The following is a 17,289-nucleotide window of genomic DNA, read 5'->3' on the forward strand; positions in this document are numbered from 1 at the left end:
TTTGCAGCAGCCATTAATAGAACCATCGGAATGTTTCACAGGCTGGGCCATCTTGAAGGTATTCGGTTGGAATATTCTTCGCCTTCAGATGAACCCCCTGCGCTCGGTCTCTCCTTTTGTTATCTGCTATCATCCAACCACCTAGGCAAAGTGTTAAAACAATGCCAGCACCACCAAAAGATGCTGTAGTGATCAAGGCGGGCAGATAATTTGGTGCATCTTGGTTGCGGAAAATGTTGGAGCTGACGACTCCCATCAAGTTGGCCACAGGAACAGCGATGCTTGTCAAAACGACACGTCGCCCTTCATTTGCGATGTTGTTATTGTACCAAGTATCAAGAAGCACAGAAGGCGCAGATGTTCCCCTAGGAAAGTGTAAGCTGACTTCCTCGGTCAAGCGTATAAGGACTAACCAAGTCATCAAGAAGGAGGCGAAATATGCAACGCTCAGATCATGCTGGACGTCGATAGTTGCGTAGATCATGAATCCAACAAACGTAAACAAAAATCCCAGCGCAATGAATGGAAACCTCCATCGGGTCCAGTCACTGCCAAAAGCCAAGATAAGCAATACTGCAGCGCCGGAAATGTTGGGCGCTACAGTGAACAAGTTGGTCTTCACGGTGCTATAACCAAGCCGCTTGATGATTACTGGCAGGAATAGCTGCACTGATTGCAGTGGAACACCCAGGCAAACTTGAATGGCTAAGATTGCCCAGCTAGTTCCGTGTTTGAAGACGCGGAACGCGTCACGAATGTCCAGCTTTTCGTTCACCACTGAAGAACTATCAATCTGCAGTCGAAGGTATGCTAGTTCTTTCTCTTCTGGGGTCAGGAACGCAGCCTCCGAAGCTGAACGAGGCAAATACCATAACGCAAAGAGTCCAAAGATAATGGTTCCTCCACCTTCAATCAGGAACAAATATCGCCAAGGGGCCAAGGGACCAGATTCAATTTGGAACACCCCGAAAGCTAGCAAGCCAGAGAATGCCGAGGCAATCGTTTGAGCAGCGTAGAAAATAGCAAGTCGGCGGGCTAGCTCGCCTCGGCGGTAAAAGCTGTTTATGACTTAGAATACAGCTCCAAAATGACGACGGAATGGGAACATACGTTGTTTGGTAGTAGATCACCAATGGGAAGAAGGCACTTTCTGCCATTCCGAGGAACCATCGGATGGCGAAAAGGCCACTGAAGTTGAAAACCGCGACTACCAGAATGGTGAAGGTGCCGAAGGCAAGCATCATGCAGGGTAGCACGATGTTAGGCCCATACTTTTTACCAAGAAGACCCAGAAAGGGAGCAGTCAATACATATGGTACGAAGAATATGCTCAGAATCAGATTGTACTGGTTCCCTTTCAATGAGAGTGTGTCTGTGGGGTTATGTTAGCACATCGAGATCTTGCCTAGTCTTCGAAAAGCACAAACCTTCAAGTCCAGCGGTCTTTGCGTTGCCTAGATTGGACTTGTCCAAACTGTTGAACAGGTACATGATTGCAAGGACAGGGAGTAGGCGAAGATCGAATTTCCAGACCAACGCACGCTCTGCCCGGAGGTCAATGTTAGCACTCGCGATAGTTGGCGCCTCCTTGGAGGGCGAAAGACGCCCTGAGTCAATCTCTGCGCTCGGCATGGCTTTGAATGCAGTCATGATTACCCATTCCTATATTCTCTCAAGATGGAGTCGACTCTATATAGATTGCCGGGTAAACGAACCTGGAAAGATAACGCTAATAAGGTTTAAGTATTTATGTACTTGGCAGTCTTGGCTGATAAGCCTTCGCCAATTAGCTGTCTACAATGCGATGTTCGGGGAAATTTCGGTGGAGTCACGGCTAACCCCAATCCCAAATCCCCTATCTGACCCAGGGGCATCGCCAATCTGAGCATTGGCCGATTGAATGACACACAAACCATATATGATAGAAAATAAGACCGCTCTGAGACAGGCTGCGCCCTCGCCGATAACATTTAAAGCATCCTCACGTTTACTCTGAGACATTCCGTAAACTTGGTTGCTTTCCGAAATTTTCTTCTTGGACCAAACACTCCCAGTTCGTTTAGAAATCACAGGTTGACATGCTAAAGTTGTTGATAGTACTATGTGTACCATAAAATTCCACCCTTTCGGCCGGTATTGCTTTAATCACAGACTGAATACTTTAATTGGACCTTGTATCCTTGAATTATCAAGATCGGATCAATCCAAACGTAGCTAGAAGCCCCGCAATTTGTCAACCATTTCTGTCATTAGCCGATTATCTTGGAGTCCCTAGTCCAACTCGTAGGACTGGTCCTAGGAAGTAGAGTACTTCGATGTCATCTGTCAACGTTATTTCCAGAGTATGCCTTGCCTTCTCCCACGCTTTTCACGCCTTGTATTGCTAGAAGTTGGCATTGTACTTCATACTGCACCGACCATCTGCCTCGCTGTCTTTAGGATAATAGATACATTGCCGCTATCAGCGTACCAGATGCGTAAAATATCTGAGAAATGAAGCCCCCAAATAGATCGGATATTTGTGTGTTCGATATGTTACACCACATTGACTGAACGATCTATGGAACAGAACGGTCCGGGGAGACGCATCTGGCTACTATAACCTTACACTCGCAAATTCTAAAAGCATTTTCCGACACCTTAGAATATATAGCGCACTCAATCAAGTCATATATTGTGAATGATTAGCCCAGCTGTTGGAAGTGGAAATGTCGCCTTTTGTCCGTGAAAGCAGCTTCGCGGTATAAATGACCAAGTCACAAGCATAACGAGACCTCCAGCATGAGGATGAACGGGTAAAAGTCCAAGTAATGGCAAATTGGTCGTGACTCCCACTTCGGAACATGAGTACGTTAGTGCTGGAAAAAAAACCCATCATAAATATCGGTTTCGGCCCACTCCCGTTTGAAGCCAAGCATTCTGCAAGGCGGGTGGGAAATGCGCGACATACATACAAACTGCCGGTCTCGCTATCTTGTGGGCATTCTTTGGAGTCCTTTGTAGACTCACAATTTGAATCTATTGTACAATCACTGATCCGTCAATTTTTCCATAGCTTGAAAAGTCTACTTTGTACACTACTACGCCCAGCCACGGACAGCGAGTCGAAAATGATATTGGTTTGAATTCCTCCAGTCGGTAGAAGAACCTAGCATTATGATGTTGTAAAAATGTGAAGATTTTCTTCTTTATCCAAAAAAAGGAGAAGCCCAGGATCAGGTCACAGTATTCTGCATATATGAGACATCACAAATTCAAGTACTAGATCAAGAGATTTACGGTCGCACTTCAGAGGATAAACGCTCTTAGGCTTACTTTGAAGCATGTCGTTTCAATCAATGCCTTGAGATCCCGTGTCAACGCTCCACAAAAGATTTCCACATTTGAAAGGAGAAAGAGAAAGTAGGTAAGAGGTGCTGGTGGGTGTGCCAAGGTGAACTTGAACACAACTGTGAGCTCTGTGGACTTAAACACGATAGTTCTCCGTGCATGTCTTATCGCTCAAGTTGCTTCGAAAATTGCACGTCATGCGGCCTTTCCTCGGCGAAAGGAGGACCCCGCGCAATCACACAAGCCGCTGGGCCCTCCGGAATTTCACCAAATTAGACGCTGGTAAATAAGGTCCCACTGTCCCAACCCTGCACGTTTGCGATGATCCTCAAGATAATCGCCGTCTAAATGATGAAACATCTGAGCTGATTCCGAGTTTCAAAGAAAGGATCGACATCAATATTCCCAATGTCAACACTACTCTCTCACCACTTAGCATTTTAAGGCCCTGCCGTTAAGCACAAGGGCAAGCATATAGCGCTTGAAAATTGCAGGTTTCGACCCCAGAGCTTGAAGGATCGACTGATGTGTACTTGTTAAGACAATTGAGAGTCCACGAGTCCCTAATTCTGAGCTTACCACATGTATGATACTTCAAATGAGTTACGGCCGAGGCCCCGAGGTTTCACACTTAAGTGAACCTCAAAAGAACGGGACTATCTCACGTATGTTTGGCTTGAAGTGATCGTCAGTTCCATAGTCAAGATAAATGCATGGACCCTGTTCCCCAACAATCCGGGGGACCGAGGCTGCTTTAGCCCTAATGAGGGGTTTCATGTGGATTTTTGACGATCATCTGGGGAGGCGCGAATTTATATCATCGACCCCGCACCACCACCCCCCTGAGGATCTTGAGCACTTTCGTATAGATAGGTCAGAGACCCTTCCAAGTTTTACCAGTCAACTCATTCTCAATCCCTGATCATCTTGTCCTTCCATCTTACAACCTCACTGCATTTCCACAATGGCTGCCGATGGACCGCGTCCTGGGTTCCTTGGGAACATCAATCAGGACCAGGAGGCCAAGCTTCAGAAGCTCTGGGCAATTCTGCTCAAGGCCGGCGAGCCGTCCATAGGCGAGGAAGCATCGAACGGTTGTGTGGAGGAGCACGCCAGCCCTGCCCAGCCCCAAAGACGCCAATCACTTCTTGGCCGCACGCAAAGCAATGTTTCCGACAAGACGACCGCCGCACCTGCTACGCCTTACCAGCAAAAGATCTTGAAATATCTCAGTGAGATTGGAGCAGGCGTACCCGAGTGTAAAGCAATTGAGAAGGCACTCTCCAACATCACACCCACGGAGCTCCGCCTAGGAGTGCTCGATACCCTTAAGCATGATCATCCAGATGCGATGCTCTTGCGATTCTTGCGAGCCCGAAAATGGGATGTGCCAAAGGCATTTGCCATGATGATGGACGCAATTGTATGGAGGGTGAAGGAAATGCATGTGGATGAGGACGTCATGGCCAAAGGAGAACTCCATGCCCTCCGACAGACCCAGAATACATCGAGCACGAGTGATCAGAAAGCTGGAAAGGATTTCCTGTCACAAATGCGCATGGGAAAGAGCTACGTGCATGGTGTTGACAAGGTCGGCCGCCCGATTGTGGTGGTGAGAGTTCGCCTGCACAAGCCAGGAGCTCAAACTGAAGAGTCATTGGAACGCTATATTGTGCATGTTATTGAGTCAGTACGACTGACCTTGTCTCCCCCAGTCGAAACTGCTGTAAGTTTTCAGTATACGATGATCTCGCGGACAATGACTATACTGACCCTGCATCAGGCTGTGTTATTCGACATGACCAACTTCGGATTATCGAACATGGTATATTACCAGGACCCAGGCAAATAATCAACTTTAGCTTTGAAGATCTAACAAGTTTTGTGATAGGAATACCCACCCGTCAAATTCATCCTGAAGTGTTTCGAGGCGAACTACCCCGAATCCTTGGGCATCTTGCTCATTCACAAAGCCCCATGGGTGTTCTCAGGTCAGTCTATCTCTTTCATTGCAAGATAACTCACTAACCCTCTTGTTTTTCTAGGCATTTGGAAACTTATCCGAGGATGGATGGACCCCGAGATTGCCGCCAAAGTTCAATTCACAAATAGTGTCGCCGATCTCGAGAAATTTATTCCTCGTGACCAGATTGTGGAAGAGATGGGTGGCGACGAGAAATGGTCATACGAATATGTGGAGCCCAATGCCCACGAAAATGATCGGATGAATGATACTACCACTCGCGATGCCCTGAAAGCCGAGCGTGAAGCCATTGGTGAAGAATTCTTATCTGCAACCTCTTCATGGATCGATGCCTCCAAGGCAAAGGATGCCAGTAAAATTCAAGCCAGTGAAAGTGAGAGGGCTTATTTGGTAGAGAGATTGCGAGTCAACCACTGGAAACTTGACCCTTACGTTCGAGCTCGCCTTTCCCTTGACCGGATGGGAGTTATCCAGGAGGGTGGAAAGATTGATTTCTATCCGAAAGATGTTCCTGTCAAAACCCAGGTGCCAGAGACAACGAAGATATCGGAGGTGGAACACTTAGAAAGGGTGAATCGGAGCGCTGCACACACTGCTGTTTCTTAGATATTGATGAATTTCCGAGGTTATGTCATTTACGGATTAGATTGTTTTCTGCTCATTTTGCTCGTCTGCCTATTCGTAATAGAAACCCCTTCACGGTCGCTCAAAAGACCAAAAGCCCTGTTCTTCGGCCTTTGTGAATTGACATATCAAAGCCTTTACCACAGAAGTGAAGTAATCACTCTTCCAACACAACTTCAATCAACCACCAAGGGGAATCCATATTTTCATTTTGGATTGTTTTCTATCTATATGTTTAAGAGCAATTCTAATATTTGTGCTGTCGCATTAAATATACTAGGCTGGAAGTCATGCGGATAATTGAAGCTGAGATTAGTCTGAGTAAATTCTGCGAGGTATATCTGAAAAACTATCAACTAGCTCAGTAATATGTCATTGATGAACGTTTCTATTGCTCCACTAGTTCCAAATCAATCATCAATTTTAATGAGATAATCGTGCAATATCACCAACTGATTCTGTACGAAACCTCGGGTCTAGCGATCCTATACTCGGGACGTCGTGGAAATCATTGCTAATTTTTCGTGAGCAAACTTTCATTTATGGAAATGAATATTCTCACTGTATCTGCTTTGTTTCAAATCGAGCTGTTCAATCCCCACATTGGGTTTCTTGCCTAGCTCATCGTCCATGCTGCGCTTGCATAGCGGAACTGTTGAATTTATATCTCCTTTGTGAAATTTTCGGCTATCCTGTTTTTGCTTTTTATTCAGCACAGGGAAAACTGCTGAAAACAATATGAGGTAATTACAATACCTTCATTCTCTCAACTCGTCTTCGTAGCTTGTTCAACAATGTGAGTGAGTTCATTATCAGAAATCTGAAAAGAGATACACTTTAGGCACGGTGTATGTATGTGTAGGTGTGTTTTTTTTTCTTCTCCAGAAGAACACAAAAGGATGAGTGATGTCTTCTCACTCTGGGAGTATTGGATATTTATTTATACTCGTATGTACTTCGTTGCCAAGTGTCTTCCGCCAAAGAGCTCGGTGTTCGGAGCTCGGACTATCAGAGTACAATACCAAGTCTATGCCATTCACATGCTGCAACGTTCGCCCATGTTGGGAAACGAATTAATCCGTACTGAGTAACTAACATTGGTCACCGAAAAGTTATACCCAATAACTTCTTAGGACTGCCCGTTGCCGTGCCGTGATGATATTGAGAATTATGGATAGGTAAATTTCTCAAATTGAAACTCATCTTCTGCTTCAATCCGTACTAAGCCATCTAGTAGAACTCGTATCCAATAAATAGCTCTGTATAAATCGCCTAAATCGCGGCCCGGGCAGAGCAGGTTAGTAAGCATATTCCGCGGATTCCATATGTGTGCATGTGAGCTCCGAGCTCCGAGCTCCGAACGGCCAACACCTCTTACTTCTGCTTATCATGAGTGAGCAAATGTCACATTCGTGCAATGGCAACCCCTCGTCGTAATGGTCAGCTATCATCGTGCGAGCCGTGTCGCACATCGAAACTGCGATGTGACCACACAAGTCCCGTCTGTGGACGTTGCTCGCGCCGTGGTCTTCACCATCGTTGTGTCTACCATCCAGCGCCGTTGACGAACAAGCCCCCCGCCATACACCCAAAAACGAAAAAGCGCCGTGTAGCCCATGAAAAGGATGTATCAAACCTATCAAGCTCATCGGCAAATGAAAAAGATGGCTGGACTCAAAAAAAGTCATCTGTCTCCGCCCCGGGGTTTCTAGGTCAAACTAGTTATTCTGATGTGTTCACAGACACCCAAAGCGGCCTGCATATTGAAAACTTGTCAATGCCAGGCCATGATACGGGGACGCCCGTCGATACGAGACGACTCAATCTCGGTGCTCAGGTACTGTGCTCCTAGAAAATCTTCCATTCTACAGGGATCTGGTGACTGCACGTTTCAAGATATGGAAAGGATGGACTATCGGTTGGCCAATCGCGAATATGATCTTTACTTTAGTTGAAGAAATGTGGAATGACCTGGACTACGACGGCATGGATCTCTTTCAACAAACTCTCCTGATGTCTGGGAAACTCTTTGAAACCCACACCCAGCCTTTGGAAATACAGCCCGGTATGAGCTGGGAAGATTTCAAGTCTGCATCATTTGGCAGATGGGAAGTCATTGGCCTCCTGTTCGTTCTGACGGGAATCGCCACGGATTGGATCCCTCATGACGATCCTCTATTTACACGCCATGGTGCGATGGATGCGAGAAGGCTCGCTATCACAGCCACCGCGGTGGGTGACACATGTCTGGAATTCTGCGATAGCAGCGGCATACTCAACGATATTGTAAGTTGGCTTTTGTTGCATTAGACTTCGCTCCTTGCAATAGTCTATGGTGAAAGCGGTATGTAGACTCGATCATTCCTGTGAGAAAGTTACTTAACGGACTTGCAGATTTCCGGCCTTGGAGAAAGCTCGGAGAGCTTTCGACCACAGTATTTGCCCTAGGCCTCCACCAAGACTCAAGCGCAGATGCCCCGTTCTTCCTGGCTGAAATGCGTAAAAGAACGATGGTCGCAGCATATACAGTCGATAAGGTTCTTGCCACCTTCCTTGGTCGACCACCCCTCATCAGCTGGCGCTATTGTGACATACAAATGCCGCTGGATTTGAGCGTCGAGGAAATATTCGCCGATCCTTCCTTTCGAGACGCTGCAATCAGTAGGTTGGATCAACGTACCGGATGGAGCCAAGAAGCAAGTGTGATGAAAGGCGCTTGGCCTCGAGTTGCTTTTATTACGGGTGTTCTTCGCGAGAAAGTCCTCGAGCTTTCATTGAGCTGTCGCACGATTGATCTAAGTCTTCGAGTCAAGTATGGAGTTCATTTTGTCAAACGCAGGATTTTTCTAACTTGAACAGGAACCTATCACAAGAATGCCGCCAAGAACGACAATCGTTGCCTGACTTCCTTCATTGGAACTCTGACAGCGATGGATCCGCCGCGTTCGGAGTAGAGGAAGAGCTTCTTTTCGATATATATATGGAGTTCCTTTATAATGATTTCCTACTATATAGGACCCTAGCACAACGCACGGAGACCGAACCCGAGGCCATTATCGATATCTCGCGAGAAATATTGAGTGCAGTGATCATTATGGTATCGAGAAAGATTCGCTCCGGACAATCCATTAATGGTCGCATGGGAAACGTAGGATGATCCCTATCTGCTCTTTGACTAATCCCACAATGAATAACATTCCAGATTGTATTCTAGATGTGTTTGTCGGGCCTGCCTTCGGCCGGTGTACTTTCTGTGGAGCTGCTGCGTCAAACTCGATCCGCGCTACGATCAACTTCGCTTATTTTCCCTCGCTCGGAGATTATTCAGAATCTTACCCTTTTTGCCTCATACTTAGACGGCATGGTTTCCCCTCAGGACGGGAACTATCGTGTTGCACAACAGGGACAGAGGGCAATCCGACATGTCTTGAACCAAGTGCTCTCTGTGAACAGTGGTCCTTGCAACATAGCAACGGATACTTCCCAAGGCAATAAACCAGCTCAGGACGACAACTTGGTTCATGATATGAATGCCGATGATGACTTATTTCTCAGTTGGTTTGATGGGAATATGGCACAAATGTCTGAATCATGGCTGGCATGGGTCAACTTCACATGATCGATTGACCATAGCAAACTCGAGTCTCGCCAATGTAATGCAGACGCTTAGATTACTAAGCTCGACTCTTCCTCCTCAATATCTCGAGTCACGTGTTCGGTGCTGCGCTTTTGGTCGCAAATATCACCCGTACTGGTTCCCGGATCTTATCCCGAGCCTTTTCTAGTCCATGCTGTGAAAGTACGTCCTGCAGACCATATTGCCACCATGAACCGCCGGTCTTCTATATCTCATGACGGAATGAAGCGCCGGAAAATCTCCGTCGCATGTGATGATTGTCGGGCCAGGAAAGTCCGTTGTGATGGGGTGCAACCCGGTATGTTGTTGGTGAGACCCGGGATGCGACCCGCACTGATTCCACGTAGTGTGTGGGCCATGCAGTAAAAGAACCGAACGCGGAGTTCATTGCATTTATACAGGCGAATTGGTGAAAAAACGAGCAAGACAAACGCAAGCTTTAACGCAATCTTGGTGTATCACTAAATTCAAGCTAATATTTGTTTGGTGTCCGTAGTTATATCTCCAATCTGGAATCGCGCATCAGACAACTCGAAAGCCCCCAGGGTTCCGAAAATGCCCAGGGATCAGGCCACACACCAGTTCGTACATCCAACAACGCCAAGTTTACAGCTAATCAATTTATATTAGTGCACTAATCCACCAACACCGGCTTCTGGCGCCGGACAGCCCAATACATCCAAAAGTCATGCACGCAGCATTCCCAGCGAGCGGAACATATCCACACCTATTGGCAATGGCGACGGTGTCAATGCAATGATGGGTGCTGTCGAGGAAGAGCGTGCTAGCCAAGGGTTCTTCGGAAGCTCTAGCGCTGCAGGGTTTATGCGTCAAATTAGGACTGCGGTCGACAAGAGAGTATCGTCTCCTCACCAGGGGTCATCGAAAAGCCATACTGTTATTCCGTCCAGTATCATTCCGAAAAGGTCTGAAAGACCACAGTCCTCATTTGCAAACTATGTGCTACCGCCGCGGAAAATGGCAGACAGCCTCATGCAGGTGTACTGGGACTATGTTTTCCCATTATACCCGTTTCTGATTCCAGCCGAAATGAAGGAAGAGTACAAAAAGATTTGGAAGGGTGATAGTCTGGAGTATGATGAAAGCATGCTAATGTGCACTCTAAACGTTATTTTCGCTCTGGCAAGTCAGTTGGCTGATTTCATGCCGCCGACAGAGCGAGAAACCTCCGCAGATGTTTTCTTCTCTCGCGCCAAAGGTCTATTTCAGTTTAATTTATGGGACACTGGCTCCATGGGCCTGATTCAATGCTTGCTACTTATGGCTCAATACCTGCAAAGCACTGATTCTGCACACCAATGCTGGATTGTCACTGGACTCGCAATCCGAAACGCACAAAGTTTGGGGCTTCATCTGCCTCAAACTATCAACCGCCTCGAGACCTTTCGAGAACGGCAATTGGCGTGCAAAATATGGCACGGTTGTATTTTGATGGACAGGTAGGTAATGATTTATATTCCATCGTCATCATGGTTTGCATTGGTCCTGACTGTGACTTCCTGCAGAGTCATATCTATGACATTTGGACGTCCTGCGATGATCTCGAAGACTTCTAGTGGTGCAGTGCCTCTTCCAGCAGCCGTGGATGAGGAATATATCCCCCCTGGATCAAATGTGGAGGTATCCCAACCATCGAACCTGCCGTCCATTATGGCATTCTTTGGGAAGTCGTTGGAACTATACGAGATTATGAACGACATTCTTCTAAACCTTTACAAGCCTATGACAGATGAAGGTTCAGATGACATTCATGATTTCTACTTTGACAATGTTGCCAGCGAAGGTGATAGGACTATCTTCGAGCTCGACCGCTCTCTGACGCGATGGACACGAAGCCTTCCTCCCCATTTACACGGGAATTCCCCATTGCTACCTGATAATCCTATTTTTTGCCGCCAAAGTATTGTCTTACGCGCAAGGTCAGAAATTATCTCCATTGTCTACCCAATGTCCTGTGTTGACTAGTTATTGAAGGTTTTTACACGTTCGGATGTTGCTTTTCCGGCCGACTCTATCCAAATATTGCGCTATCCGAGATAGTTCATCAGCAGATCCATTTATATCGATGGACCACTCATTCCCCCATCGTGTTGCACTTCAGTGCTCTACAATATGCGTCAAGGCTGCACAGGAATCAATTGAGCTCATTTACAATAACGTTCCTGCGGATGGCACCGGTGGCCCGCTTCCAGCCTGGTGGTACAACATACTCTGTTCGTATGGGTCATTTCTCACTTTTTCTCATTTCATCCTGACTTTTGTAGATGTTTATACGTCTGCCACAGTTTTAATCGCGGGTCGCCTGTGCTCTGCGATTCTTGCTGAAGTAACAGAAGACTCCGTCACACGCTCCTGGCACTGTGCACTCGAAATTCTCCGCAAATATGAAAGCTACAGCACGTCTGCTCGACGCTGCGTGGCTGCCCTTGAAATTCTCTATGAACAAGTTGTATCTGAGGGATTGCCGCCTCCGAACCAAACTCCTCGTCCAGAAGTCTCTGTCAACTCGGCAAATGCATTCAATGAGATGTCATTCGGAGAGGGCATGAATGCAGCCTTCTTAGACAGCTTTGAACTTCCCGACTTTCAGGATATGTCTTGGTTGAATAGCGTCCCAAGTAATCTTTTCTAGTTTATGACGTTTCTCTGAACTCTCAGGGTCATTTCAGCTATGCTCAAGGTAGATAGGAAATATGCACATTGTTTAAACTTAGATGGCCTGGGCCAGATGAACGAAAGCTGGCGCAACAAAACAGATTAATGCCACATCTTGCCCTACTTCTTAATGCTTGTCCGAGCGAGATGCGACAAATTGAACCGCCATGATTGGAAACAAGGCACAGCCAGCGATAACTGCAACCATTACACCCGAAGCTCCACCCAGCCCCAACGTGGTAAACATATCCGGGAAGTAAAAGGGCCCAAGCTGATTGAGACACGATTAGTAACTTGCATAAACAACATTTATATCAGGAAGATCTTACAAATCCATATATTTGTCGGCAGATATTGACAAAAACTCCAACCTGGCTCGCACGTTCCTTCTTGCTCTCGACGGCAAAGGTTGTGAGAATAGTGGTCTGCATTTGGTTACCAAAGCTCGCAATCGCGGCACCGACACAAGGAGTGACATTCCAAGTTGTCGCATGCTCTAATTGAAAGCCCCAGGTTAGTAGACCAGCGAATATAGTACCAAAAGCAATGTAAGAGAGCCAAAGGCGATCGGCTGGGCACGAGCTCCCTCTGCTCTTACGAACACGGCCAAGAAACCAATCACACATTGGTCCACTAACTTGTTCGCCTAATACACAACCAATGACTATGGCAATGAACTGGAGCCCGATCTGTTGGGCATCGAAGTGGAACTTTTCACCGAATGCGATGGGCATTTCGACGACCAAAGCAATATTTGCATAGCAAAAGGTGATGGCATGGGCACATGCAGCAATTAAAATGCGCGGGTATTGAGCAAGAGAAAATGGTGCAATAATATCCTGTAGCTTCAAGGAATGTGAGCTGATTTTTCGGGGAATCATCTTGCCCCAAACTCCAGTCGTCTGGCGCTCATTCTCCGGATTGTATATTGTCTCATCGCCGAAAGCAAGGTAAAATAAGAACTGGCACAAGTTGATAATGGCAAAGATCCAAAAGATCCACTGAACCCCGATATTTTTAATCACGAATCCCATGAAAAACGGACCTGCTGGTGTACCTATTGTGGTCATCAAGGTCCACCACCCTAGCTTTTTGCCCCGATGTTCAGGTTCACAAAGCTCTGTTATGACACCGCTGCCATTTCCAATGGGAGGAGAGATCAGAAACGCTGTGATAACCCGAGTCGCCATCTGTGCACCATATGATGTGCATCGTGCGCCGCCAATATTGCAAATCATACTTCCGAAAACCGAAAATAAAGTCACTGGATATCGGCCGTAGATTGCGGTGATTGGGTTCCAAATCAAAGGTGATAGGCCGAGCAGTAGGATCTAGATGATTTTATCGCTTCTGATGAGCAAAGCGCCACAACTTGATGAACCGAGACAGCACATACCTGAAATGAGGTCAGATAGCTGGCATCGGGGACAGTTATGTTGTAGTCTTCCGCAAAAGTGTCATAAGCCGGTATGATACCGGCGGCCATGAAGGTTCCCATCATAGAATGAAAAGCCACCATTAGAATTTGTGCATTTTTCTTCGAACTAGACCAGTTGCGGGGGTTTTGAAGAGAGTTATTCTCCCAGATTGTGTCGTCTGGAGCTTGGTGGTCGGGGAAAATCGATACGACGTGTTCCAAGTGAACAGGGCTTCCAGAGCTAGGGTTCTTCATATCGAGATTTTCTCTGGCCCTTTCAAAGGAAACATGCTCTGCAACGTTGAGCGTCATATTAAAGCTGGGAATTATGCTGTCACGGCTGAACAGACAAGGGATGGAATATCACACCCAGAAAGTGAAATAAAGTGCTGATTGTCGTGCCGGTTGACGATTGTTGATAAACGAAAAAGCGTCGTTGGCAATACATATCATAGCGAGGGAAAGTATCCATCTTTAAATTCAGCTACGCCTCTCCAGGCCCGCATTGAAAGTTTGGCTTGGTGTGGGAATTGAACAACGGATTGACTTCCGCACTTCTATGCGCTTCGTAAAAGGCCTTCTCTTCTTCATTGGAGCAGTTGCCGAGAAGGGGCCACTTCTTCTGTACCGGCTCGACCCAATTCCGCGTTGAGATTGCCGATGTAGTACAAAAGCCCCGAGGTAACCACTTCGGACCTTGACCCGGAGGGCGTTCGGGATGAGACCCGCAAACATCCCCAGATATCGGATATTCCTGTCCCCATGGGGTACCAATGAAAAGCTCACCAAGGTAAAAGCTAGACGTCATCTGGCCATGAATCCCCTTGCCGATGTAAATTTCAACGCAATAGCTCCACTGGATGCAGTATTCAAAGACGGGAAGTCTTTCGGAAGTGAGGTCGGAAGTTTGATATTCTTGCCAATCACGGGATCTTGGCCTGGAAATCAAGGCCAAAATGGTCACATGTCTCCCTGACCCCTGACTTGTTTCTATCCCTCATTTCCCCCGAGGTCCCGGCGTACTAACTCCTGCGGGGGAATCCTCCCATTATGTTTCTAGTCTTTAACAAGTCGGGCGAACAATGTCCGAGAAATTTGTCCGTCACCCCCGCACCCTAGATTCGTAGATTTCTTTGCTTCCTTAGTATCAGGGTAAAAGTTCCCCAGCTATTGGCGGATTTTGATGTCCGCGTACAAACAAAAAGATGAAGTTGACCTCAAGAAATCCGCTGCTTCGGGCCATTGATAACCCGGCATTGCTTGTTCCTTACTTTATCATCCCACTGCTCACCATGTAGAATTAACTCGTTACAATTCATAGGTTCAATATGCGGACTTCGGTGGTGACTGTTCTGTCGGCGTGGGCTGCCACGGCTGCAGCAGCACTACATGTTGCTGAAAATCAAACATATATTACACTCAGCAATGATCGGCTCACAGCCGTTCTGAAAAAGAGTGCTGGACAGATTATCGACCTCTCTCTTGATGGCCAAGACTTGCTGGGTCCCCAGTCTGGATCGACAGGAATAGGCCCTTATCTTGATTGTTACTGTATCCCTTCGGGCTTTTACACTGCTGGGGCCACGACCCCGAGCATGAAAGTAGTTCAGGGCACAGATTTAACAGGCACCAAGTACGGAGGAATGATTCTGACGGACACTTACACACCCACGGGCCAGAAATTCCAGCAGTATTGGTTCCTGCGAGACGGCGAAACTGGTCTGCATATGTTTAGTCGACTGACGTACAACAACAAAACCACCCCATTCCTCCGCAATCTTCAAGAGTTCCGAACCTTGTTCCGCCCGAATTCTAATCTCTGGACTCATCTTACCTCCAGCGAAGTCCAAACTGCCCCCCTGCCAAGCAAAGACGCCATTTCCAAAGAAATCGTTGTTCAAGATGCGACATGGACATTCAACAACACACCCAGCGATCCTTATGTCACTCAATTCTCTGACTATTTCACCAAATACACGTTCTCAAACCGTATGAATGCCCCTTTCTGTCCAACTATTATCCTATACTAACCGGTAGTTATGTTTAGAATGGCGCAACAACAGCGTTCATGGCCTTTATGCCGATGGAAGCACGTCAGATGGTGCAACCTATGGAGCCTGGCTAGTCATGAACACCAAGGTGAGTCCCGCTAATCTCACTTGAATTTCCATTGCAGGTCTTCTGACACTTATTTTTTCAGGATACGTACTACGGAGTAGGTCACAACCCAGGCCGTGAAAAAGAGAGGCTAATTTGTTGTAGGGCCCACTTCACTCCGACCTAACAGTCGATGGGATTGTCTACAACTACATCGTGTCAAATCATCACGGCGAGGGCACGCCTAACATCACAGACGGATTTGATCGAACATTTGGTCCCCAATTTTATCTTTTTAATGGTGGGAAGGGGTCGGCCACGCTTGAAGAGTTGCGATCCGAGGCAGAAAAACTGGCGAATCCTCACTGGAATGCTGCATTTTATGACTCCATTGCTAAACACGTCATTGGTTATGCCCCTTCTAGCCAGCGAGGTAGCGTCCAAGGAGTCATTACTCTTCCTAAAGGCGCTGTTCGCCCGATCGCCATTCTTACGGTCGACGGTCAATACTTCCAAGATAACAGTGTAGTCCCGAGCGCCTACCAGTACTGGACAGATATTAATCCGGATGGCACCTTCAGCATTGACCGGGTTAAAGAAGGGAGATATCGACTCACTGTCTACGCAGAGGGCATCTTCGGTGATTTTGTTTTGGACGGGATCACTGTACATGCAAACAAGCAGACCGCATTGCATAAAAAATGGGAGCAGGAGTCGGCGGGAACCGAGCTTTGGCGAATTGGTACTCCAGACAAGTCATCTGGGGAGTTCCGACGTGGAAATGCCAGAGATCCGACTCATCCCCTCCATCCTCCCGAATATCTCATCTATTGGGGCGCTTATGACTGGCGTGCCGACTTCCCAAACGGTGTCAATTATACCATCGGCACTAGCGATTCGTCCACTGACTTGAGCGCTGTGCACTGGTCAGTCTTCGGACCGACTGCGAGTGATTCTCATGTTGAGTACGACACAACCAACGACTGGAATATCCACTTTACCCTCAACTCAAAGCAATTGCGAAAGGCAAAGACCGCCACACTGACGCTTCAATTAGCGGGTGCAAAGACTGCATCCGGCAACACTGATGTGTACAAACCTGCTGAGCCATACAATAATGTATCGCTCGAAAGCTATATCAATGGCCAGTCAGATCCACTCACTTTCATCATTGGGTTCAACCAATCAAGCAGCTGCATCGTGCGGTCTGCCGTGAGCTGTTATCAGGTTGGAACGAAAATGGAATTCCCTGCAGATTGGCTTCGTGTAGGAGACAATGTTTTGCGACTACACCTGCCTTTTAACGCAACAGATACAGAGACTGCCATTCTTCCAGCCACTGTGTATGTGCAATACGATGCGATTCGGCTAGAAATAGAGTGACCGAGATGGCATATGGCCTGCGCTACATTCTTTAGACTAGCAAAATTGCAATTTTGCATCTCGCAAGCTGCAATGTATGACTTTATTCCTATTGCTGTCCCACGGATTATGAAAGTGTGAGGATGTCCCAGACCAGGTGAA

General features: G+C 47.0%; 6 protein-coding genes across 6 annotated transcripts; 4 read left to right on the forward strand and 2 right to left on the reverse strand.

Annotated features, from left to right (window-relative positions):
- Positions 1-13: 13 nt before the first annotated feature.
- N7508_002719 (putative MFS transporter) lies at positions 14-1,632 on the reverse strand (the record flags this gene model as incomplete). Its single annotated transcript, XM_058460785.1, has 3 exons — positions 14-1,058; positions 1,111-1,372; positions 1,428-1,632. The coding sequence occupies 3 exons, from the start codon at positions 1,630-1,632 to the stop codon at positions 14-16; spliced, it is 1,512 nt and encodes a 503-aa protein (XP_058321362.1).
- A 2,662-nt stretch (positions 1,633-4,294) lies between these two features.
- On the forward strand, positions 4,295-5,920 carry N7508_002720 (CRAL-TRIO domain-containing protein; the record flags this gene model as incomplete). The annotated part of the gene is made up of 4 exons (XM_058460786.1): positions 4,295-5,056; positions 5,114-5,155; positions 5,222-5,321; positions 5,376-5,920. 4 exons carry the CDS (start codon positions 4,295-4,297, stop codon positions 5,918-5,920), a joined length of 1,449 nt encoding a protein of 482 aa, XP_058321363.1.
- Positions 5,921-7,355: 1,435 nt separating this feature from the next.
- N7508_002721 (uncharacterized protein) lies at positions 7,356-9,557 on the forward strand (the record flags this gene model as incomplete). Its single annotated transcript, XM_058460787.1, has 6 exons — positions 7,356-7,780; positions 7,810-8,224; positions 8,249-8,282; positions 8,333-8,750; positions 8,798-9,086; positions 9,153-9,557. The coding sequence occupies 6 exons, from the start codon at positions 7,356-7,358 to the stop codon at positions 9,555-9,557; spliced, it is 1,986 nt and encodes a 661-aa protein (XP_058321364.1).
- Positions 9,558-10,130: 573 nt separating this feature from the next.
- Positions 10,131-12,228, forward strand: N7508_002722 (transcription factor domain-containing protein; the record flags this gene model as incomplete). Its single annotated transcript, XM_058460788.1, has 5 exons — positions 10,131-10,160; positions 10,206-11,035; positions 11,102-11,515; positions 11,571-11,809; positions 11,861-12,228. 5 exons carry the CDS (start codon positions 10,131-10,133, stop codon positions 12,226-12,228), a joined length of 1,881 nt encoding a protein of 626 aa, XP_058321365.1.
- A 150-nt stretch (positions 12,229-12,378) lies between these two features.
- Positions 12,379-13,980, reverse strand: N7508_002723 (uncharacterized protein; the record flags this gene model as incomplete). The annotated part of the gene is made up of 3 exons (XM_058460789.1): positions 12,379-12,522; positions 12,581-13,582; positions 13,648-13,980. 3 exons carry the CDS (start codon positions 13,978-13,980, stop codon positions 12,379-12,381), a joined length of 1,479 nt encoding a protein of 492 aa, XP_058321366.1.
- A 1,016-nt stretch (positions 13,981-14,996) lies between these two features.
- On the forward strand, positions 14,997-17,148 carry rglB (polysaccharide lyase family 4 protein; the record flags this gene model as incomplete). Its single annotated transcript, XM_058460790.1, has 4 exons — positions 14,997-15,657; positions 15,716-15,807; positions 15,869-15,883; positions 15,931-17,148. The coding sequence occupies 4 exons, from the start codon at positions 14,997-14,999 to the stop codon at positions 17,146-17,148; spliced, it is 1,986 nt and encodes a 661-aa protein (XP_058321367.1).
- Positions 17,149-17,289: the final 141 nt, after the last annotated feature.

The sequence above is a fragment of the Penicillium antarcticum genome, assembly GCF_028974205.1.
Source record: "Penicillium antarcticum strain IBT 31339 chromosome Unknown utg000003l_segment0_segment0, whole genome shotgun sequence".
Lineage (NCBI taxonomy): Eukaryota > Fungi > Ascomycota > Eurotiomycetes > Eurotiales > Aspergillaceae > Penicillium > Penicillium antarcticum.